Source organism: Scomber japonicus, chromosome 22 (assembly GCF_027409825.1).
Source record: "Scomber japonicus isolate fScoJap1 chromosome 22, fScoJap1.pri, whole genome shotgun sequence".
Classification (NCBI taxonomy): domain Eukaryota; kingdom Metazoa; phylum Chordata; class Actinopteri; order Scombriformes; family Scombridae; genus Scomber; species Scomber japonicus.
In genome coordinates, this window is record NC_070599.1 from 15,175,743 (window position 1) to 15,201,200 (window position 25,458).

A 25,458-nucleotide genomic window follows, 5' to 3' on the forward strand; every position below is an offset into this window, starting at 1 on the left:
TAAAGGGGTATAGGATGTGGGCTTTGCTGAATAAAAACTCTTGTGCGCACACTTGAATACTAAGAAAAGATGTGTGTTTTTGACATTGCAGGTGAAGATTTTGATCTGATCTGTTTCCTTTTAAAGACACAGAATGATAAGCAGCAGGCCTGCATCCTGCAAGTTGATAGCATTGATTGGGGAGACTGTGGCTCTGAGGTGAAGTGGGTTGTCCACTAGTCGGAAGATCGGCGGTTTGATTCCCGGCTCCTTCAGTCTGCCTGTCGAAGTGTCCGTGGGCAAGATACTAAACTCTGAAGGCTGTGCCATTGGTGTGTGTGAGAGTGTGTGTGAATGAGCATAAGAAAAAAACTCCCGGTCGGCACCTTGCATGGCTGTGGGTGCCATCAGTGTATTAAGGTGTGTGTATGGGTGAATGTTGGTATGTATTGTAAAATGCTTTGAGTGGTCGTAAGACTAGAAAGACACCATATAAATTCAGTCAATTTACCATTTAGACTCAGGGACTGAGTAAATCGGTAGGTGCAAGGCGATGTTATGCCTTGTAAGTTAGAAGTGGCACTTTAAAATCAATACTTCCATTTACAGCCAGAGCAAGTATGAGCAGAGTATGACTTTGGTGAAGATTAAAAATGTCTTCATTTCAAATAAAACCTTACTGTTTTTTTTACTCATTGCTGAAAAATCTCCCCATCAACCTCAATCAAACAAAGCACTTTTTAGCAGCTAGGGGCGGCTTTTTGTAATTGTTTTCAGTGAGATTGAAAAAAAATCAACTCAGAGCCAAAGAGCACCTGGCATTATTTGCATTTTTTTTCATGTTGTCCATTTGGATGGAATGAGAGACAGCCTGTCTGTGGTGGTGATGACAACAAGTGGAGATAACCAGACAGGTGTGAGACAAATTTAGCCAGCAGTGGCCGTTGCTGGATACCTGGCTAGAGCTATATGACTTTACCCTTAACAGTTTCCATGACCGGATCAGAAAACAGCAGGCATGGAGTGAGTTTAATGCTTAGGCTTGGACAGATGAATCTGTGGTTGCCTAGCAAAAAAAAAAAAAAATGTTGTGTTTGGTGTGCCTAAGGGCATGTACACACGTAGCCGGGTATTTATAAAAACAAATATTTCCCTTCCGTTTTCATTAATAACATCGTACACACCAGATTGTTTTCAGTAAAGTTTTCATCTACACAAACCTGCATAAAGCCTAAACAAAGGTCGCATACCTGACATCAATGCATTTTCTGTCACAAACTGTGATGAACTGTGTAGGAGCCAAAATATGTTTTGATTATGTTTATATGTGCTTCAACTGCACGTATTGCGTCACATGCATTGATTGACACATGGATGTGGTTTCTCCTTATTTTACCTGTTCACCTGGGTGGCGGCGGACAAAGGGAGTTAGTAGAGCTCCGATATTTTCTGTTGACCGTCACCATCGTCATCGTCATCATCATCACCATCGTCTTTCATCACTTTATTCTTACAGTCGGATCACATCAGGGTTTTTATATGTTTGTGGAACAGCTGCTTGTCAGTCCTTTTTGATTTTTTCATTCAAATAAACTGCACTAAAAACGTCACTTCAATATGATTTTGTGGACGTGTCACAGATAAGAGCCTACTAAGTCTCTCAGCGGCCTTACAGAAAAGTAGTCGCTACAAACTGTTTTCCCCTGTAAACGTGCAAAATCTCCACTTTGGCTGGAGTTTTCAGAAATAATCGTTTTCAGTGACCTAAAACTGAGTTTTCGTGTGGATGAAAGGCACAAACGCATGAAAATGTATCCATTTTTCCAGATACACGGCTACCTGTGCCTTGCCCTAAGACTTCCTTGTTGCTTTTCTACTGCAAGTGGTCAACATCTTTATTTCCTGTCTTTCTTTTTCACTCAACACATGCTGTTTGTAAAGTATGCCTGCAGTCGTCCTCCCATCACATAACAATGAAAAGTATGGAGGAAAAGTGTACTGAGCAAACCAACATGGCCCCATATCCGTGTGTGACATTTTCACAATTACAGCTTTCACTCCATTGCTTTCAATGACTGTAATTTCTACAGTATGTCATTTTAGGGCCAAGGGAGTCAGAAGTGGCTTCCTTCTTCTTACCATGCGATAGTTCTCTCAGCTCAAGTCAATAATGGACCTCAGGCACCCGCACATTAAAATGACAAGGGGAAAGTAACTATAATTTCCAGATAGCCAAAGGAAAAGAAACCTTTTCGTGCTCACTTTTTCTAGAAATGGATTACCACTCCACTCAGACTGCCAGAAATCTGGATTTGGTGCCTTTACTATGACCCTGTCTCTTTAGAAAAAAGACGCATTGTCACAGATTCTCCTAACTTCTCTGGATTTTCACACTAATAGAATCCGTTTTTAATTGGATGCAGTGAGGATTAACACCAGCGGTTGGAGGAAGGTGTCATGATTTATACTGACAAGACCAATATATCTTGGAATTTGACCTCTTGAATGTCAGCCACAAAGTCTAAATAAAGTCTTCTTTTTAATTTCACTCAAATTATATCCTTCCCCCATCTCTCTCCTACCAGGTGAAAAATCCCAAATGGCAAACTTTTTATTATTTTTTTTATTTTTACTGCCATTAATCAACGCCTGTCCTCATATTCACTCAAACCTGAGCATTGGTTTCTTGATAGCTTTGAAATATAGATATTGTACATTTCCATTTGTACGTCACAGAGGAATGCTGACACAGTAGGGGGTTTTTGTCATTTTTCTTCCTTAAGGAACTCTTGTAGCATTAAACCAAAATAAACATGGTTATGTTTGTGTACATTAATTAGCCTTATGTACCTTTCTGAAAAGAATGTACAAACCAAGGCGGAAAAAAAGCTGAAAAATCCAACATTTGACTTATAGAAAAGGAACAGTTTCTCAAGGTTTTAGTGAAAAATAAAGAAAAAAAGATATTTCCTTTGCTACAGTGTGGCATGCTTTTTATTAATAGAAGATTGAGAGAAGACTGTTACAGTGAACCCATATCTCTCATGTCTCTTGGCATCTCTGTTGGGTTCATTCTGGCACGCTGCTTTAAGTATTTTTCCATTTCCATAATAACCCCTGAACATTTTTCTAGGTGCATCTTCAAAACATTTTTAAACTGACAGCACACTTTAAGTTAACACCTGAAGAGATCATTTCCGTTTTAGTGTAGGTGAAGCATGCACCCTGGCGCCTCCACCTTTGCAATGCGTTTGTCTCACGCATGTTCTTTTTATTTAGCCAGGTTTTTTTTTGCATTCCATTAATACTACTGGGTTTAGTTTGCCTCCAGCTCCAAAAACGACCTTTGGTTTCCACAAATCCTCTAACCGTTTCTTTCACTTTTCTCCATTTAGATTCATGCCACAGTGGAGCAGGAATTTAGAAGAAAAGCCAATTAATCCAGCTGTATTGTTTTTGTAATTCAACTGATCTCTCTCTCTCTCTCTCTCACTCTATTTTTTTTTCTTCTTCGTTTCTCTCTCCCTCCGTAGTTCTCTCCAGCTGGGGACTTGATCTTCGAGGTGTACCTGGAAAAGAAAGAGCCCGAGAACTGCTGTTTAATCAAGGTTTAAGCGTGCGCCTGTGTGTGTGTGTGTGTGGGTGTGTAATATGTACTTTCAGTTTGCATGTGGCCTGCTTTCTCATATATCCTTAGGTGGTGAGGTGAAATAAGAGGGAAGAAGGAGAGAGAGAGTGCATGGGAGGGGGGGGAGTCAGGTGAAGCAAGAGAAAGAATGAGGGATGGTAGTGTGTAGAATGAGAGGTGGGGAGGTTGATAGAATAGGGCCGAGACATTCGTGGTTTAACCTGATGGGATTACTGCTACTGAAATAAATCAAAAGTGAACTAATCAAAGAAACGTCTGATTTAATTGTGTGAGTAATTGCATTTTACAAGGCATGCAGGCCACTGTAGGTTACAGACTCCTTTCACAGGTTGTCAGCAGTGGTAGAATAGGGATGGGGTTAAAGAGGAGCGCTCAGCAGCACAGTTTGACTCTAATACTCCACTTTCTCTCTGTGGAGCCAGGTAGCCACGTTTGCTTTATTCGATCATGTTCAGGTACAGCTAATAACTCCATGAAGAAGCATTTAATCAGTGTACATGGCTGCCAGTCAGATCTCAGTACAATAAATGTTACATGTTACATATTGAATGGATTTTCAAAAGGGAGAAACGGTTGAAGGCATATTGTTATTGATCCAGAGAGCTTTTTATATATGCAGGATGAGCTCACTTTGTTTGACTGTTTGCTGTGTTTGTGGTAGATCTCTCCCAGCATGCGGTCTATGGAGCTAGCAGAAAGTGCGCTGAGTATGAAGAACATCACCTTTAACACTGAGGACTTGTGGACTGCCTTTGAAGTCATCGAGAATGGAGAACTAGGTATGTCAGATTTTCCAGTCACCTCATGGCTCTCATTCAGTGCCCTAAGCATTCTGAAAACACTTGCATTTTAAACAGTGAGGTACGATTATCTCTACCAGTCACAGTCAACGTGATGAAGAGCTGAGCTTATTTTCATTTGTAGTGCAAGTTGGCCTAAAGACCCAACTTAAGAGGTCGTGACCGCTCAAGAGCTTGCAAGATAATTCTTCGAGGTACCAAGAGGATTAACAAGATCAAAAAGATGAAAAAGAAGATATTTCTTCTAAGCGAATTCTGTTTATTTTTGCTGGCATTTCTCCAATACTAGATAATTAGCTTTACCTCATCATGCCTCTCTGAAAACCATTTGAATTAACAATCAAAGATGGGAACATCAGTCTTTGGTTTTACTGCTTGCAAATTATAGTCATATATACAAGAATAAATTACTTCATTTTAAAGGGTCACACCCAAAAATAGATTGATTCATAGCTGTTGCCAAGCTTTTCAAGAATAAGTTCACCATGACTCCATTCGACATCAACACACTAATCTACAAAATGATCCTTTGGAAACATTCCATTGAACAAAATGCTCATCCTAAATGATTTTACCCTTTTTGTCCTTTTGTTTCATTCCAATATCTTCTTATTACAGCTAAAGCATAATTACACTTCGGTTAAGTCTTTCTTTAGTTAGAGCAGTATATTCATACCTTACATAGTGAACAGGTGGCTCCTCATACTTAAACCCACTGAGCTTCCCTGTGATGTGATGCCATTGAATCAATATCTGGATTATTTGTGCAAGGTAACATGTTAGTCTTAACCTCAGATAGTTCAAGCTGACACAAAAAGCCTATTTACTTATTACCCCTTTGTGGAAGCCAGCTAAAGAGCTTCAACAGCAACCTTCAGTCCAGCTTTTTCTTTAAGTAGTCATTTATTCTTTCATTTAAAGGGTTAGGTAGATGGATTCTAGAGCTAGATTCACAAAGGCCTGATAAACATGATGAAGTTTCTGTTTACTGGCTTTCATGAAAATGATTGCTTTTTCCATTTTTAATTGCAGCTTTGTCATAATATCAATATGTTTTGCCCGCAATCAAATCAATGTTCTCTTTAATAGTATAGAAGTCTCACTCCACTCTTTACCTGAATTACTGACAACTATTAACTGCAATCCTGCACAGATTGGAAATGGAGATTTTTCTTTTTCTTCCCATTAGCTGATGGCTTGATAGACACCTGTTGTCTGATCAGTCTGTTATCTTTAAATCAGTTTAAAGGATTCCGGAGCAAAATGTGATATCACCTTATCGGATCAGGCTTTGGACCAACTACTGTTTCATTTGTCAGAATCAAAGCAAACACTACTGTCAAATCAAACATGTCATTGCAGTCAAAGTCTTCGCTCTAAACTTTTCTCATGCACAGTATATCCAATTAGTGATTGATGCGTCACATCACTGTTCTGATTCAGGGCATATTCAAAGATCACACTTCCTCTCATCTAAGGACCTCATGATTAGAAGAGTATGCTATCTCTCTAATGAACCAGTGTCTGTGAACATGGATGCCACACTGAGAAATTAGCCAAGCATCATCGGGTTTGATGATATGCACATTAATTAATCATTTTTACCATCATATGTCACAAATTACCTTCATCTTCCTCGCATGCTCGACCTAGGGAGCTGACCCACCTCGTCCTCCATTAATATGCATTGATGGCACCTCATGCCTCGCACAGCCTCATTTGATCACGAGCGGAAGCGTCGGTCAAGAGGAAGTCAAAGTTGAGCTTTATCGCCAAGTTGCTTAGCTGGCGGTCCCTGTGCACTTTTTCATCAGTTCACTGAGAGTTTACACTGCACTCTTATGTTTGTTTTCCTCCTCACAAAGTTACAGAGGACACGCCGTCCTCTTCTAAAAATGAAGGTGTGTTGAATACTGAATATATTTGCTGACGGTTCAGCATATTTTCCATGCCAAGACAATATGTCTGTGGAAGAGTAAACAGTCAAGCTATTTTGAAGGCGGCAGCGTGACAGGTTTTGCTCATAAAACCATAAAGTGTGTTAATTAGCCATTTTGGAGGATAGCTACAGATAAACACTGTTATCGAGGACAATAGGCAGAAAAGGGGAGCTAATATTTTTGGGGAAATGAGGAACTAATTCCATGGCCTGGGTCTGCAGAGATTCCAGAGAGAAGATAAGCCCACTGTTATGAATAAGTTATGCCATTGTGGCTCTTTTTACCTCCTTCGGTTATGAAAAACTGAGGAGTGTAAAGATGGAGGCATCAGAGCAGGGGCGGTGGTACACAAATTATCTTTTTTTTTTTTTTTTTTTTGGCTGATAGCATGTACCCTGTTCACCAATTAGGGAGAGATAATAGGTCTATTTTGCACATGAGTGTGTTTTTATAATCATGTCCTGATATGCTTTAGATAATTTGAAAAACTGGGAGAAAAAACACCATAATGATTGTGTTTTAAGCATTTAGAGTTCATGTAAGACTGGAAGTTTCTGTTTAACCGTTGCCCTCAGATGTACCCTGTGATGATTCGGTTTTTCTTTTTTTAACAGAGCGACCGTTGCACCACAGTGAGAAGATACTTGAGCAGGTGCTGGAGTGGAGTGAGCTGGACTGTCCTCGCGCTGCTTTTCTTGTCTTAAAGAAGTTTAAAGGGGCAGGAAGAGAGGCTGATGGGAGAGGTGCAGTACGCAAACGGTGGCACAAGCCCATTAATATGTTCTCTTTTCTGTTTTGTTTTTTTTTACCAATGTACTGTTACTGTAAAATCTTTCATTACTGATAGAACAGTTGCATCTCATAATTATTTCCATGATCGATTTATCTGTTTAGTCAATGAAATATCAGAACACAGTAAAAATAAAAGAAAAGAAAGAAGCCCCTTCCCAGAGCCGAGGTAACTTCTTAACCCTTGTGTCGTCCTCCCGTCTTATTCTTCTTTCCTCCCTTCATTCCTTCCCTCTGTACTTCCTCCATCCCCCTTTCTTCCCTCCTTCTTTCCTTCCCTCCTTCCTCCGTCCTTTCCTTCCTTCCTTCCTTCCTTTCTCCCTCCCTCCTTCTTTCCTCCGTCCTTCCTTCCTTCCTTCTTTCCTTTCTCTCTCCTTTCCTTCCTTCCTCCTTTCCTTTCTCTCTCCTTTCCTTCCTTCCTCCCTTCCTTCTTCCCTTTCCTTTCCTCCCTTCCTTCCTCCCTCCTTTCCTTCCATCATTCCTCCCTTCATTTCATTTCCTCCCTCTTCTTTCCTTCCCTCCTACCTTCTTTCCTTTCCCACCTTCCTCCCTCCTTTCCTCCCTTCCTTCCTTCCTTCCTTCCTTCCTTCCTCCTCCCTTCCTCCTTTCCTTCCTTCTTTCCTTTCTTCCCTTCCTCCCTCCTTCCCTCCTACCTTCTTTCCTTTCCCACCTTCCTACCTCCTTTCCTCCCTTCCTTCCTTCCTTCCTTCCTTCCTTCCTTATTTCCTTTCTCTCTCCTTTCCTTCCTTCCTTCTTTCCTTTCCTTTCCTCCCTTCCTTCCTCCCTCCTTTCCTTCCATCTTCCTCCCTTCATTTCATTTCCTCCCTCTTCTTTCCTTCCCTCCTACCTTCTTTCCTTTCCCACCTTCCTCCCTCCTTTCTTCCCTTCCTTCCTTCCTTCCTCCTCCCTCCTTCCTTCCTCCTTTCCTTCCTTCTTTCCTTTCTTCCCTTCCTCCCTCCTTCCCTCCTACCTTCTTTCCTTTCCCACCTTCCTCCCTCCTTTCGTCCCTTCCTTCCTTCCTTCCTTCCTCCCTCTCTCCTTCCTTCCTTTTTCCTTCCTTCCTCCTTTCCTTCCTTCTTTCCTTTCCTTCCCTTTCCTTTCCTTTCCTTTCTTCCCTTCCTCCCTCCTTTCCTTCTTTCCTCTCTCCCTTCCTTCCTTTCTTGACTCAAGGACAACAGGAGGGTTAAAATGAGTAGTTTTGTGCAACCAATTGTCCAAAACCCAAAATATTTAAGGGTCACACCAGTGGATCATATATTCCAGCTACAGATTTTGCAAGCTACGCCGTTCAATTTTAGAAACTTCAAGTACTTTTTTGTACCAGGCATCCATTGATTTTCTTCACTGTAGAGCATAAAAACCAACTAGTAGACTCTCTAAACTTGCTTTTAGTTGTGTAATCCATTACAGGTCAAAATGATTTTGTGTCTGAGCAACATTACTGGTTGACTTATTCGTATCAATATGTGCTTTAAAAGAATACTCATTGATTTGGCACTGAACTTCTGTAACATTGTCAGACTCACAATGGCTCAGTTTTTATTTTAAAGTAACAAAATCAATGCAGCAGAACTAGAGATGAAGTCTTTTTTTATTCCATGGATTTTTGGTTTAGCCAAAAAACCTGGCATCTACAGTACATTAGCAGCAATGCAACTCAACTGCTTGAGAGTTCAGGTATGGTTATGCTAGTAGCAGCTAATGTAGTCTCTAAACACAAGCCTCTAGCAGAGGGGTGGCACAGGCTACAGTCACTCCACAACCTCAGTTTTTTTTCCTTTTCCCACTTCAAACCAACTTAGCCTCAAGTTACGTAAATCCCCTTTAACAACATCACACACAGTGATAATATAACTCTGATATAAATAAGTGCAGATTTGATGCTTTCTGTGATGGATTACGCAACTCAAGCCAGAGTGTGCTATTTTATGTTCAGACTGCACAGATGTGAACGGAAACTAAAAAGTGCCTGTAGCTGCAGGAAAAGCACATCCACAAATCTAAAAGCTGTATAGCAGGCAGTCAAAAATAGTCAGGAAAATTATTAGTTATACATCATTTGTAGTTGAAGAGATAAAACCTGAAAAGACACTGATGTGATGTTTGAATTTGCGATGATTTAACTCAGATAAAAGCAGCAAATCCTCATGTTGAAGCTGAAATCAGTGAATGTTTTGGTGTACGGTTTTGCCTGATAAATAACTCTATTGATAAAGTATGAAAATGTTAATCCTTTGCAGCACTTTTTCATAGACTTTTTTCCATTGGGCTGAAAGAGAATGCTTCTACAGTATTTAATCAATTTCGCTCTGTCTCACAACAGACCAAAAGCAGTTTATAAAAGGCGAGTATCTGAAGTTCAGCGATGGATCCAGCAAACTGCTGTCAGGGCACAAATTCCAGGACAAATATGTTGTGCTGCGTGCGGAGAAGCTGCTGCTCTACAGAGATATCAAAGTAAGTACACTTTTATTTTCCAGATTTATCTTCTACCACATCTATTGTACAGTAAACACATCTTTGAGCCATCGTGAGTTGTTGCATTGAAACAGAAAGTGTCGCCTAGAGAATTGAAAAGGTTAGAAAGGGGTAGGGTCCAACTGTTTAAGAAAACACAAAAAAAAAAAAAAAAAAACATTGTGAAAAGGAAAAGCTGCAACTGAACTCCGCCCAAACTCACTCGGCTTCATTTCCCCGGCGACATGTCCGTCTCACGGTTCCAAATCTTCGAATTAAGGAAGAAAAATAAAACACGGTCACGGCAGCGGACTTCCCACTATCTTGTGAGAAAAGGAAAAAAGAAAAAAAGGAAGAAAACATTGTGTGTGCTTCAGAGAGAGGACCAGCAGGCCCGAGTTCCCTGGAGGGGTTTTTTCTTCTCAGCACATTTCTGCAGTTGAAACATGGGATTCATAAAGGAGTGTGAAGAAGTGTTAATAATTGATGGAGGTGCAGTAATTCTGGCACTGGGAGGGTGGGGGGCGGGGGGGGGGGGGGGGGGGTTGAGAGAAAACAGTGAGGGATGCTTGTGTGTCTGTGTATGTGTGTCTGGAGAGGGGTAGGAGGAGGAGGAGGAGGGTGGGGGGGGGGTGATGCTTTCACTGTACGGTTGCCTTAATACCAGGTTGCACAAGAATATGGCTAATTACTATAAATGCAAACGGAAATTGGAAGTGTTAGTGAAATTTAATTGATGTTCTTTGGCCTGTACAATTATTGCCAGGTCTGTATTTAGCGTAAATTATGTTTGATGAAACAGGGGAATGGGTGGTGGTGGTGGTGGTGGTGGTGGTGGTGATGTGTAGGTGTCAGAGGCAAAGCTTCTAACTTTGATTTTTATTTGCTTTGTTCTTCTCTTGTTCTTTGTTCTTTGTTGCTTGGAAGAAGAGATTTTCTTGTAATGATTTCAAATTGATTGTCGGGTTGCGATGCTGGGAAATGGCACAGAGAGAGTTTGTTGGCAATTTATTTTTGTTTTAGTTCAGTTTCATTTAATGCGATTCTTACTTCTTTTTTCTTTTTTTCATTCATTCCTTCATTCATTTATTGCTGTTAAATATAAATCTTGTTGTTGTTGTTGTTGTTGTGTTTTGCAGAGCGCTAAAGCAGAGAAAGTGATCCAACTCAAGTCTGCAAAATGTTACTTTGGTCTGAAGAAAAAGCTCAAACCTCCACTCGGGTAAACTGCACTCACATGCAATGTAGAATATATATGAATCATCAAAATCAGTCAGGGAGATTTATGTTTGTTCTTTACTTATTATGAATAAAATACATAGAATCAGTCAAATCTAGGGGTGTGACGAGATCTCGCGAGACGGAAACGTGACGATATTTCTCGTCCAAGTGAATTTTGTCTCGCGAAGCTATAATTAAAGGGGCGCACCAAAAAAAAAAAAAAAAGACGATCGGTCAGCTATGGAAGCCTAATGATGCCAAAAGTAAAATGAGTCACACTACCAAATTATAACACAGTTTATATGTTGTTCTACTTACAGGAATTGTGCAATTTACTTTTATTTCTGTGTTTTTTTTTATCAGCAATATGATATAATTTGATAATTGGATACTTTATTTAATTTATATTTATATATTAGAATTCTTTCTACTCTTTATAATTTACTTTTTAGTATTTGTGATTGTATCTAACTTTTGTATTTATAGTTGTTATTTCCATAAATACCAAAATCTATAAAATATCTATATGGGGAAACCTTTTACAGTGCTGCATACTGCATATGATAATTATATATTTAGAAAGTAGAACTAAAGTGATACATTACAAGATGATTAGTTCAAACATTTCAATTTAATCTTTTCATTTATTTCCTCATTGAAGTTTTAAAAATAGAGTTAAAGTCTTGTTTCGTCTTGATCTCGTGACCCCAATATCGTGTCTCATCTCGTCTCGTGAGCTGATCGTCACACCCCTAGTAAAATCATAATATTCAAAAAAAAGGTAAAATACATATTTGAGTCTCTTTTCAGCTCTAAACTATAAAAGAATATGAAAGTATATGATTTTTTTGATTTATATGATTTTTTTCTTATATGATATTTTTTTTTTATTATTTGTTTTGAGTTCCTGCAAAGTGCTGTCATTAATTCCCTGCCATATACTTTGTTTCCATCACTAAAGTGGCTTTCATTGTCATATTACTGAAATATTTACGACAGGAAGCTCCAAACTTGTCAGGTATCTCTCTCCCTCTACGTGCCGCCAATAAAACAACAGCGCCACAAATTTCACACCTGCCTCTCCCCCAAGACGTTAAATCACCGGAGCAGTGGCCTCAGTCAGTCCATAACGATGATGTCACTTTCACTGATCATTTGTGTAAATTTCCCTCTCCCTCCTAGCCTATTTTGTGGCACATTAAATATTGCATTAAGCAAAGCCATTTTTTTTTTTCCTGTAATTTTTCCAGCGGTCAAACACAATGTGATTCATTAGTACCAAATCAGCTACTGCACATTCTTAGGAGAACTCAACCTCTCTCCGTTATTAAGATGAACTAGTGATTATTTAGCATTGCCACTGTCTTTTTGAATGTACTTTCCCTTAATTGTGTGCATATGCGCAACAGTTTATGTATATTGTCCCTAAAGATATATTGCCCTTCCTCTTCTCTCAAAGTTTTGCAACACCACAGGGATACCAAAAGCCACTGCTGACCCCATCTTATTTTTCACTGTAATGAAATTGATTAAATGTAATTGCATTTTAACAAATACAAATTATCAAACTCCGCTTGCTCGCATAGGAAACATTGCTGCCACTGTTTTATTTTAATGATCTTCTATTATTATAATTTATGACACATGCCAAAGCGGAGGCAGCTATTGCTGGTCAAACAAAGAGGAAATTTTTTAGAAGCCAAACCCTATATTTCAAATTACCCAATTATAATTCCTCATAATTTTCCTCATGTCAGAATTCGAGTCTGGGGAAGCGTGAAAAATGAGTCCAGCAAGCGATTGTCTGCATAACGCAGTCCTTCAGGTGAGAAAAATTGGATAAGAGAAAAGGGAGAGTAGGAGATGAAGAGAGAGAGAGAGAGGAAAGAGGGACAGAAGGACAGAAGGAAAGAAGGATGTAGCGTGCTATCATAGATATACTATTGAGTGGGCTTTGGGAAGAGGTGATATGGTAAATAAAAGAAATAAAGAGAGAGAGAGTGCTGAGGAGAATGGAGAGAGTCATAGTCAGAGGGTTAGGAGAGGCAGCGCTCCAGTACCTCATTAGGCAGAGGTCTATCTGTGAGCGGCCTACTGCGGGGTTGGATCGACTGCCTCAACTCACAGGAGTGGTGCTCCAGGCTGCAAGTTCTCTATCTCTGCCCCCTCTTTCGCTTTGTTCTTCCCCCACTTCTCTGCTCCAGCTTAGCCACAACTGTGTGGGGTTTCACGTAAGGTGTATTCTCCAGGAAGGTGGTCTTTTCACCTTATACTGTCTCTGCGTGGGTTCATTTACACAACCACACACACACACACACACACACACACACACATGCATATATACAATAAGTATGTATACATGTCTTGGAGTGTGGGAAGAGGCTACCTGTATTTATATTGTAGTATCATACAATTAGCCAGATTCACATGGGATCATTTACATATAGCAGGCTCTGTTCATAAATTCTCTCCACTTCCCAGACTACATTTTTACAGATTCAGTATCTCTTGCATCTCTTTCAACAAAATGTACTTTAAGGCTTATAGGTGAGCAGCATGTGCTCGCTTTATTGTACACTTTGGCCCAGAGCATATTGAGGTCTGCCCATGCATAAACATGTGGGCCGCAACTGCACTGATTAACATAATTAATTCCACTGTTTAGCACCTTAGCAGTTGTAGTGAACTTTTTTTTTCTCCTCCTCTTTGCATTTTAATGAAAAGGGCTTTGACCTGCTGCTATCTTTAACAATACGGTCTCACCAAGTTCCAGAGTTGCGTACTTTAAAATTCCACGTGTGCTTTGACAAAAACATGTTTATAACCTCTGTCTTCAAATGATGTTGGATGGGTGGGGCAAATCTGACCCGTGTCTTTTTCGTTTGAACAGCTGGGGCTTCACGATCTACACTGATAAACAACAATGGTGAGTGCTACGTACTGTAGAAGTTCTCCCAATTCAATAATTGATGATTGTGACTTTTACTCTTCCCATTTAAAATATCTCTAAATAAAAGAATCAAGTGGCAGCAAGTTAAAAAACTTAAAGCACTTCATAATGAATAGTAGTAGGAGCATCAGTGCAGTCACATGGTGAGAGGCTGCTGTCTGGTCAAGTGTTTTGGAAGTTTAATAATACACAGTGTTTTTGTCTGGCTTATGCATTTGTAGCTTCCTGCTCACCCATTATCTGCTGTCATAAATAAAGAGCGGCCTTCCAGTTTAACAAAATGGCCACTAATCTTATCCGGTCTGATATAACTGTAAGCTAAATCAGATATTCATAAAAAAAGAATGGAAATATTTCAATTTGGACATCATTCAGCTAAATTTCGAGGCACAAGAGGATGCGGGTGCCCTCTGTTTTTTGACTCAACTATATTCAATATTGGATGTATTATCATGACAGCTTTTAGAATGCAGTTAAACCATCAACTTTAGATTACCAAGTCAGAGTGAAGTATCTTAAATACTTTTGGACACATTGCTATTAAGTTGCTCCAGATATTCACCTTCTCCTTGCGGTGAACCGTAATAACTTGGGTGGTCTCTGGCGCTTACGTTCAGGTTAACAGGGACGTTTTTCAATGTTAAAATTGAAAAATAAAATTTTTAGTGTTCATAGTGTTTCAGTGCTACACTATACTACATGTAGTACAGTACAATATGTCATCACTTTAGCAGACGCCAGAAATAACTCAAAACCAAACAGTGTACTGTACAAACCTGAAGAGGTGAAAGGTATTATTAAAACCGTCATGCTAGATTGTTACTTAGAACACTAATCACTGCTGTAAAGTGATGCTTCAACCATGCAGCTTTGTATAATCAGAGCAGCTGGCCCGCCTATCATCAAGTCTATTTACAGCGATCAATGCACATTAGCTTGAACTGTGCCCTCAGATGAAAATGTGTCCAAAGACTGTGGATCGCAGAATCCAGTCACCTGGTTAAAATGAGTGTGAAAATAACGAGCTGGAAATCAGTGACTGGTGTTACAATGATGTGCTTTCCCTCCTCAGGCATTTCAGCTGCGAGAGGAGGGAGGCGCAGGTCAGCTGGGTGACGGACATCATCAGGATGAAGGTAATGTGACGTGCAACAGAGATGTTAGAAGGAATGAGGAGCTCACTCATGCAAAAGCTTAATGAAGGAGTTTCATAAATAGAAGCTCAAACATGCAGTGACTTTGAGAGGACAGGAAAAAGTGTTCTTATCCCTTTACTGTGTTGCAAACCAAAAATATCCAATAACCAAAAAATACCAAATGTAGCAAACACATTGCAAATGTTTATTTGGATGACACATACATTCGATTACAGCCGCAATAAATCATCTTTTACAATTCACGTTCTTTGAACATGGAGATATGATGAATCATATTTACACCAATCATCTGTTTCCATTGTGCTGTTAGTCAGATGAAAAACATAAACAGGGGAGGAACTGTGAAGTTTTCGAGGTCACTCAGCAATAACATAAATCATTTTATGTGGAAAAGCTGTGAGAATAAGGTCAAGGCGACTGTAACAATCACATTGTGGTACTTAGCCCCCAGATACAGCTAAGTGTTGTCGCTGTCAGTCGCTGACACAGCACATATGACATAAATAATGCAAGAGGGGGGACACACGAAGAGAACAGCTACGGATGTGTCATATTTTTGTGTTTTTTTGTTACCCTCATATTCATTGCTGCTGCTGTCCTCGTGTGTGTCATTAGACTGAGAACATACATCTCTTTTCTCCTCTTTTCTGAGTACATGACTCATAACATGTAACATCACAATCATCCTTAACCTAAAGATCTAACCAGGGCTTTGAGTTTTCACAGCTCTGTATTGTATGCTCAGCACATTTCATTAGTATTAGCCCTCTGCTCAGCTTCCTTTATGGGAACCGGTCTGCAGCAAAGTGTTGTTTATCACAGGTGCTTACTGTAAAAGCCTTTTAGTGCTTTAGTTTGGGTTAGCAAGTAAAAAGGGCAACACTGTCAGGGAGAGATTGATCTAAAGGGGAATCCAATTTTTGTCTGTTGTTTCTAAGTGTTTCAAGGTGTTTATTTCAGTGGGCTCAGTGACTTTTCCCTGCTCTTTGGAGAAGCTCTTAGCTCTGCAACGACTAAATCTATAGCAGACTGGAGCCGGCTAAAAATATTAGGATTCTCCTCCCAAATCCGTTAAATATCAGGATTGTCAGCTTCCAACACAGGGGCTTGTGGGAAGGACACAGGACTTGTGGGAAGGGCAGAGAGAAAGTGTAGATGAGAAAGTAGACAGAGAGCCCTTCAGTGTTCTTGATTCCCTTTCTATTACATGTTAGCGAGCATTGTGCTCCAATAGTTTCCATAGCAACTAGTAATGGAGGACCTCATTTTGAAGGAAGGTGGAAAGGATGGTGGTGGTGAGCGTTGGAGGGGTTTGAGGAGGGTGTAAAGGTTCAAGGATGGGTCCTAGCAGTGATGAAATAAGGAATTGTTAAAGAGAAGACAGTTCTGTATGTCTGGGGGTCACAGTGATATGAAAGGAGACATTGTTAAAGAGAAAGTTTAGCCGGAGATCAGAACACAGTTGGGGTTCTGTGATGGAGTGTACCATCGTCACCTTCTGACTCTCCCTGACTGTGTTATTCTGGCCAAAAACAGCAATTAGCCAACATATATATTCTGTACGGTGATACCAACTCCAGTATTTTCATGATAAATAAAACTTCATGATAAAGAAAAAAAGGAGAAAACACAAGATTCGAAAAAAAAATGTATAATTCATGTTGTGTGTATCTATATGCATGTCCATATGAGTATACAGATGTGTGTTTATGTGTATTACCCAAAATCTGTACTACTACAAAATAAACGCAATCAAGCTTTGTTGTCCACATTGAATAGCCCTAACCCCTAACCCTAACCCTAACCCCTAACCCTAACCCAACAGTCACAGATACTAGAAGATTCAAAACAAAATGTATAATTCATGTTGTGTGTATCTGTATGCATGTCCATATGGATGTGTGTGATGTGAATAGACCTAACCCTAACCCCTAACCCCTAACCCCTAACCCAACAGTCACAGATAGTATTTTTTCATTACTGTATCTTACTTCTAATTTCTGTTGTTGGCTGTGTGTCTTCAGTATGGTTCTGACCTCTGTTCAAAGAGTGTAAAGCCAAAAGAAGCTGCTCACAGAGCTGTGAGCGAAGGTGGGGCACTTCCAACGCAAAATCACAATTCTAGCAAACAGGTGAGAATCATGTACTTTTTTTAATACTTCTTACAGTATTTTCCACCTGTCCGTTTTTAAAATGTGTGTGTTTTGTCATAAATATGCAAAGGCAGGAGCAGGCATTGTATTCAGTTCAAAAATAATGCTGTCTATTTTCCACATGGCCGTCATCTTAGTAACTGCCATCATTGATCCTTTGACTTACGTTCACATTGCACTAGCATCTCTAAAACAGGAATAAGACGATTGTAAATGAATTGAAATCTATTTAAATGTAATAAATCACTTATTATCACCAAGTTGAGATTGATGTGAACAATGTTTAGCGTCACTAGCAGCTTGGCTCTAGAGACAGCGATGTCGGTCAATTGGCCAATCCACCATTTTCATCCAGACTGAAACATCTCAACAACAATTGGATGGGGCTGCCATAAAATTGTATACTGGCATTCTCCCTCAGGATTAATAGTAATAATTTTGGTTATCGTTAACTTCATTCAGCAACATCATCAGGTCAAGATTTATTTACTGAAAACTTTGGATTATGATCAGAAACTGCAAGGCTAATGACATGCCCATCAATTGCAACTGTACTTTGCTAATTAGCAGATGTTGGCTAACACGGTAAACCTTATCTGCTAAATATCAGCATGTTAGCATTGTGATTGTACGCATGTTATTATTGTGTTAGCATAAAATCTGATTTGCATTGACATTCTTTAAGTGGGGAGTTTTTCTGCTGTGTGTGTACTGAATAGTAGTAAGGTATGCACATATGAGTCAATTCTCCTTATATGAAAAATGCAGTTGACCCCTTTGGTTTGTAGTGTAGTGTTGAAAATCTACTACAATTCATCTTCATCTACCATTTCTCCCCACAGCTGACAGACAGAAGAACTTCTCACGGAGATGTCAACCCAAGGACCGTGAAGGATGCCGGTCTTCACCAAAAGACAAACAACGCAGCCAACTGCCCGAGGCACAACGACATGGTCAAGGCCCCCGAAGTCCCACTCAGAAAACCTTCTATGGATACTGGCCAGCCTCAACTCCTCCCATCTCCGTCCCCATCCACCCCATCCAGACACTTACAGCCCATGCCTTTGCCTGTTCCTCCTCAAAGTGGCATCAAGCCCACAGGCAGGAGACCCATTGTGGGCGGGGAGAGTCTGATGCCTTCTAATCTGTTGAATGAACTAAACACAGTGCTGAATAAAACTGGCCGCATCACCAAGAACAATGACTGACAGGAGGAGAATAAAGGAGAAAGAGACATACAACTGTCTGTCTGAACGATGACAAAGACATTACAATGTTGAAAAGATGTGGAGACTGAGATAAAAAGATGGAGTCTATGTGCAATGCTTTCATGAGGAGGGATCATAGTCCGAAGACTGCCTTTGAACTTGCATATATAAAGAGATACCGATGCACAAGGGGAATGTGGAGAACAGGTGCAGGAGACATCGGAGGTCATGCAGGCCTCAGCTGGACATGGCGCTGACCCAAGCACTACAAAAATGATTTATATACCGCTCTTCTAAAACCCCTAGAACATTATAAAAATATGTTTGGCTGTCAAGCTTCAGAAGCATCAAGAAATACTCCAAACTTGCTTGCTTTATGCTTTTATATTTCCAGTCACTTTGAAAAGAAAGTTAAAGGGAGCTATGTTCAACACTCTTTTAATTATAACATTTTAGACAGGCAAGAATACAAAGAAAATGTATCTCAAATTCAAAAGTCTGGTTTAATAATGGCTCATATGACTCTCCTGTTCTCATAAACATACAATAAAGATACCATATCAGCTGGCAGAGGTGGACAATCTCATGTAATTTATTTATTTGTAATTATTATGTTATATTAGTATAGCTGTTAAAATTGTAACCTTTTACCTGTAGAGCTACTAGCAGGGTTATTTTTAAGCGTTCTGTGGCACATCACTTTCAATTTTGCACTGGCTGCCATTGAATGTTTTATTTTTTATTGTTTGTATGAATACATTAAACACAATTCAACCCATCTTAAAAGTGGCATATGGTGCATGTTGCAGTTTCACATTCAGTATTTTTGAGAAAAATTATTTGTGTGTTTAACATTGAAAATGAACACAAATGAACCACATAAGACTCCCCAAAGGTTTGGATTCAAATGTTTTATTTTAAGCTATGCCCTAAATCAAGACTACAAATCTAATCAAGCTTTCACTCTGTATTGTGCTCATACTAGAAAATAACACAATAAAGCACACTCAAAACAGTCAGCACACATACAAAAAAAAAAGCTGTAATATTTGCTGTTGACGAGCGCTATTCTCCCACAACACACAAAGGAAATGGATGATCTGCTCACAGCTGCAAAAAATTCAAAGTAATTGTGGTTGGTGGTGAAACAGCTCCAGGATACCTCAGAAAACAAAAATTGTTAGTAGTGGTGTTCTCAGTTTGATTGATGTTGAACGGTGCAAGTATTACATCATTTCTTGTAAGTATAAAATGGTAAAGTATGTTGCTTTCCTGTATACTAACAGCAAGACCTGTAAATATGAGTATAGAATATATATATATATATATATATATATATATATATATATATATATATACTGTGTACAGCTAGTATGTATGCTGTTTATGTTTCTATAGATACAGTATCTATTGACATTAGATACAATTGTGTTTTTTTATAAAGGACTTGATGTGGTTGTAAAGTTACCCCAGGTGTCATCAGATCCTCTGAAATAGATTATTTTCAAGGTTATTACAAAAAAACAACTTTTCACCAAACATATCATTCTTCTGCTGTCTCATACCCAATCTGAATCTTGTTCAGCACAAACTATGTATAACAAGATGTTTGATATTAGATGAAATATATCAGCAAGACGAATAGAATGTCTGCTGTAGAAACGCCATCAAATATCCAGTTCAGACACTTCAGTCCTGCTCATTTTGAAGCAGGCCTTACCATAGAACCATTTCTGTGGGGGGACAAAAGGGTCTTTGAAATCTCATGAAATGGCTAGTATGGGGGACTAACATCACATATGAATACAATTGGGCTCATTAGTTATCTAATTTATGCAGTTCCAAGATTTTAGTGACCCCAGTATGCAGAAATATTTCCAGACACCATTTTTAGAATAAAAAAATCATCATTTATACTGTATGATAAAAAAACTGCATGTCTTTTGTCAGATATCTTGATTTGAGAGGTCAAGGGGTGCCTATGAAAAATGGCCATGCCAGTTGTTCTCTTCCAAAAAATGTAGCTTTAACTCCCTTCTAACCAAGCTAGCATAACATAGTTGATGCAGAATGTATTACTGAATTGCACTGAAAACCTGATACATTTAGGAGAAAAACGGTGTACTGCTTTGCCCTTTATCTCTTGTGCAGTGCAAATTGAACATTTCTATCCCTGCCAATAACTCTGGCTAAAAATTACCTTTCCTGTGTTTCACACAGAAAGGCAGTTGGTGGGAACAATGGAGATGGCAGGTGTTAGTGTGTGTGTGTGTGTGTGTGTGTGTAGCAGAAAGGGAGATGCACATAAAGAAAATTTTTTTTTAGGGAAATTGTTTTTGTTTGTTTTTTTTTAAATATTTTTATAACAAAATACAAAACAACTAAAGATAATTACACCTGAAATATAGGTATTAAAATAATATGGGAGAAAAGTACATGTGATGTTGTTTAATGATAATTACAGTCATTGCATTCAAGTTTATTATGCATCATGATTGGATTTCTACAAGACTAGAGGATCTTTATTTGTATTTTATGTCTATTTAAACATCTGCTCTCTTACATACAGTAATACAGTTTTTTACAGGCTTTTCTTACCTGGTAAATTTGTTCAGTATTTGGGGGATTTTATATTCCATTGGACTGAGTTCCATCTCTACACTCTGTTGTGCTATATAAACGAATCTGCAGGATTGAAAAGATCAACTTAATCTCTGTTCTCCATTTCAATGTGAAACAGACTCCATCTTCCATCTTTAACTTATTTATATATAATTATATCATCATTTTATTCATAGATTTCATCAAACTCTGCTTCTTTTCTTGTGTAAAATGTAAGAATAAACTCATCGACTGAAGTCTTGCTCTCTTGTTGAATAATGTATAGCAGTCGGAAAAATGCACACGTAGGCAATTGTCACACAGGTTCCTCCATGAAAAATTCATATTAACACTGTATTTTCATTAGGCCGCATACACCAGCTGCTTGTCCTTTGTTTCACGTCCTTTTATTCTAATCATAGAGCTGCCATATTTGTGCATTCATGGTCTGAGCATTGCTTATGAGGGCTTTGTTTGCACTGTGCAAATATGTGTTTTCCTCTCTCGCCTGTATTAATTATAATACTGTGTTCATTGCAATAGTAGAAATGAATACACTCCTACATAATTGGTCTATTGAGAGTCAATTTCAGTCCAAGGAGCCTTGCTTTCATTGGCAGCAAACATACAGTCTGCAATAGCCTATTGGTTCTTATGTGTGATAATATATATATGCTTTTGAATCAAGAATCATTTGTTCAGCATTAAACATATATTTCATTTTAGAATAGCATCATTACTCACTTGAGAGTAGTGATGATAACATTTCTTTGAAACACTGCACAAAACTACTTTTTTTACATTTCTTTGATTTACCAGCACTGTTGGCATACCATCTGTACTGTATGTATATTCACCTCTGTTGTCCTCAAGGTCTAAATAACCCACAGCATTTTCTGCCATCCCTCTGAGGCCTATAGTGGACCAAGGTCACCATATGGTGTAAGAGTAAAATCCCTGCAAAGTCATGAACATTAAGTTCAACGTTGACCCTGTCACCCTACCAACTATTGTATATTATCTATTTCTGCTCTTCTACATTTCACTTATTTTATTGCACATGTGTTAATAATGCAGCTCTTTGAAATAATGAGTACTTCTAGTACTTTTCTAGCTTTTTCATGTTTTCATACATCATCTACAAATCACTTAAACTTCACATCTCAATTAAGCATTTTTGTAAACTATGCTACTATGTTTTAGAAACTTGTATGCATTTATTATACTGTTCTATGGAGGTTTATTGCTGCCATTATTACCAGAAGATATTTCTATTTATGCATACGATACATTTTTTTCTCATTATAAGAAGATATTTTTATTCTGCATTTTGAGATATTTTCTTGTTACTAAATAACAAATTATTTAATTTTTACAAATAACCTGAATATATACATATCACTTTATGTTGTTATATGGCATAACATTATTTCTCCAAATGAAATATTCTCATTGTTATCACAAAATCCTTTTCACACATCATAAGAGAGTTTCATGTTATAAAGATCAACTTTTCTTGTGATTGCTATAGATACTGAATTGACATACCTCTTTACATTGTTATATTGCAAAAGTTGTGGATCTTTTTCTTGCTTTAACGGAATATGTAAGTTTCCTGTCATACTGTTGTGTCAACTGAGAAGAAAAAGAACCCTATCCCTCCAAACCTGCAGAGGGCGACCCCAGAGCCAAAATACCAAAATAATCAGGAACAGGAACAGGAAGTGGACCACATTCACCTGCACACCCAGGAGGTTTGAAATGTTTGTCTGCACTTTCAGTCAGGCCCTCTCACCTCACACACGACCGCAACTGTTGGTTGACCGAAGGACGCAACTGGTAGGGGAAATCAAATTGTACCAACCAATACCAACTTAACATCTTACATAAACAAGAAAAGTTTGTCTTGATGAAATGATTTTTTTTTTTTTTTTAATAATTAATTGATTTTTTTTTCATGGTGGAAGCAAACGCAGCCATACTATCCCTATCCAGACATCTGCTGGCTTCCGTACAATTTCTGTATAATATGAAACTGAAGTAGCACTCTTGAAAGTTGCTTGTGTTGTGGAATCTGACACATTACAATCAAGGTACTCATTAATGTTACATTATAATCAAGAGGCACTCCACTAGACTTTTTGAATCAAACTACACTTAAATGATGCACTAGGCAGCAATAATTTAACTTTGACCACATTTAATGCAGACTTGATTAGGGCTGCAGCTAATGATTATTTTCATTATTGATAAGTCTATCTTTTTTTTTTTACTCAAAAAGTTGGTAAGTCTGTGAAATATCGAAAATTTTGGTCACTGTATCCCAAAGTCAAAGGTGAGGTGACATCCAAAAACTGTCTTGCTTTGTCCCAACCAACAGAGGTCTAAATCATCCAAGAAGGTGAAATCAGAGAATTTTGAACTTTTTTTTTCTCAAAATAAAAAAAACAAAAACAATTAATCTTCATTCAGGAAAGTTCAAAAAACACAAGATTAATTTTCAGCCCATTAATTAAACATTGCAGCCCCGGACTTGATGTTCACTGTGATGGAACGAATAACTTAAGCTCAAAGTTTTCAAGGAGCAGCAAATTGATGTACTGCACAGAAATAAATAGAAACCAGTGAGCTACCTTGAAGTTAAACTCTAAAACTTTACAACACACATCTGGATGAATACATTAAGTTAAGGAGTTTGAAAAATGGGTATGACCCTTTATATACACTAGGAGAGTTTTACTATTGAAAGATTGTTTTTGGTTTTTTTTCCTCATGGTAAATAACATGTCAAAATGTTTCATCCACCGCTGGTTTAGCTGTGTGCTCCCAGTCCTACAGTACATGCATGCAGAGGTGTACAGCAGAGTACCTGCAGATTTCGCACAGTCAGTGATGACAGCGAGAGAGAGGGAGCAGAGGGGGGATTAGAGAGAAAAGGAGCTAGATGATATGCTTGAGAAAGAGAGAGAAAATGACAAGTTATTTCAAAAGAACAGACATGAGCCTTCTGATTCAACGTGAGATGCCTCCCAATTAAACCTGAAGCCTGTGGTTTTTAAAAACAAGGCATATTGGGCTTAATCCGATGCAGTTTTGAAATGTGGAGGTTATTGATCAGCTCTTGGCCTTGTGGATGTGTCCACTGAGGCTGTGATCTGATCTCACCCATCTCCCTCACTCTCCTCCGTTTCTCATGTTTGTTCACTTTGTCTCTTGTCTGTGAATAATACAAACATCAAGGGCAGAAATGAAAGGGAGCAAGATGAGTGACAGGTCTCAACATGGCTCTAATACCACTTTAGACATCTACATTCTAGTCTGCCGAGAAGCCGTAACTCGTCCTCACACCGCCTTTCGGAAACAGACTTTCAATTAAAATCTTCGACGCTTGCTATTTTTTAGTGGTAGGAAGGAAAACTAAAGATATCATATTAACTTAAAACACACCAGCTGTCCATGAAGATGGTGCAAAAAAAATGAAGCAATCTCCTTCGCTTTATCCCAGGCCACTGTAAATCAGAGAAGCAGTACTGTTAACTCTGACATACTGCAGCTGTATAACATGCACATCGAGCCATGGCCCTCATGATTTACATTTCCAGAAAGGGTAAGCCTTATATTAATGGAGCCGTCCATTTTAGCAGCTATAAATAGCTCTCTGCATGAAGTCGTCCCACTGCTGGCTGCCTTTTTGCGCTGATCCACACATTCTACCCTCTAATCTCAATTCTATTAATGTCTCGGGTGATATTTACGACACATGGACCCTTTTAGCCTGACACGACTGTAAAGTATATGTTCAAACCAGCCAAGCTTTATCTAATTAAAAGCCTCTGCAATTGCAATTCAACTGGGATTGAGTCTTTAAAAACCTCAATCAGTTTTTCCCCCCTGGTTGAGGGAGGGAGGAAGTGACTGCAGAGCTAATAAAGAAGGGAATGTTAAACATTCCAATTAAACATGTGAAAGAATAAAGCTGTAGATCTTGCTTTTTTTCCATGATTGGAAATGTAGGAATGTTGGAGGATGGAGGATGTCACCACAGTGATAACACTATTTGTTTAGGTGGTCACTTAAGTGTTCTGTAACTGAAGCATATTCACATTGACAACTGTTTAGCATATGACTGTAGGCATAGTGCTGACTAATTCAGTGCACCAAACACACACATGAACACACACAGTCCCCACACTGTTCCTGCTCATGGAAATAAAGTGATAACACATCACTTGTGGCTGCAGTCTTACAGAGTGAGAATATAAAGAAGCAAGGCATAAATCTTTTCAGAAAGCTGCAGCACTAAAAAAAAAGATATCAAAAGGGGTACTTATTTCAAAGCCTAGTAATCACGGTGTTAAATTTTTGTGACATTTTGGAAAATCTGCTTTCTTGCCAAAAGTTTGATGAGAAGATTGATGCTACTCTCATGCCTGTCTCTGGTTGCCTGGCAACCTTACAGGTAACAAGACTCCAGGATGTTATTGTGCACAGCCAAAAAACACTCTATAATAATAACTCTCCATACTACTTTTGTTTTTTATGTGGTTTAAATAT

The 25,458-nt window shown here is 38.7% G+C and overlaps 1 protein-coding gene across 1 annotated transcript in view; it reads left to right on the plus strand.

The window, feature by feature from the left end:
- arap2 (ArfGAP with RhoGAP domain, ankyrin repeat and PH domain 2) overlaps positions 1-19,081 on the plus strand; it is a 133,920-nt gene extending 114,839 nt beyond the window's left edge. The window contains exons 25-33 of the mRNA XM_053342881.1: positions 3,513-3,587; positions 4,290-4,407; positions 6,983-7,111; positions 9,481-9,614; positions 10,754-10,836; positions 13,726-13,761; positions 14,858-14,921; positions 16,967-17,074; positions 17,938-19,081. Coding sequence (XP_053198856.1) covers positions 3,513-3,587; positions 4,290-4,407; positions 6,983-7,111; positions 9,481-9,614; positions 10,754-10,836; positions 13,726-13,761; positions 14,858-14,921; positions 16,967-17,074; positions 17,938-18,303 — 1,113 coding nt within the window. The 3' untranslated portion in view covers positions 18,304-19,081. The remainder of the gene's footprint in view (positions 1-3,512; positions 3,588-4,289; positions 4,408-6,982; positions 7,112-9,480; positions 9,615-10,753; positions 10,837-13,725; positions 13,762-14,857; positions 14,922-16,966; positions 17,075-17,937) is intronic.
- Positions 19,082-25,458: the final 6,377 nt, after the last annotated feature.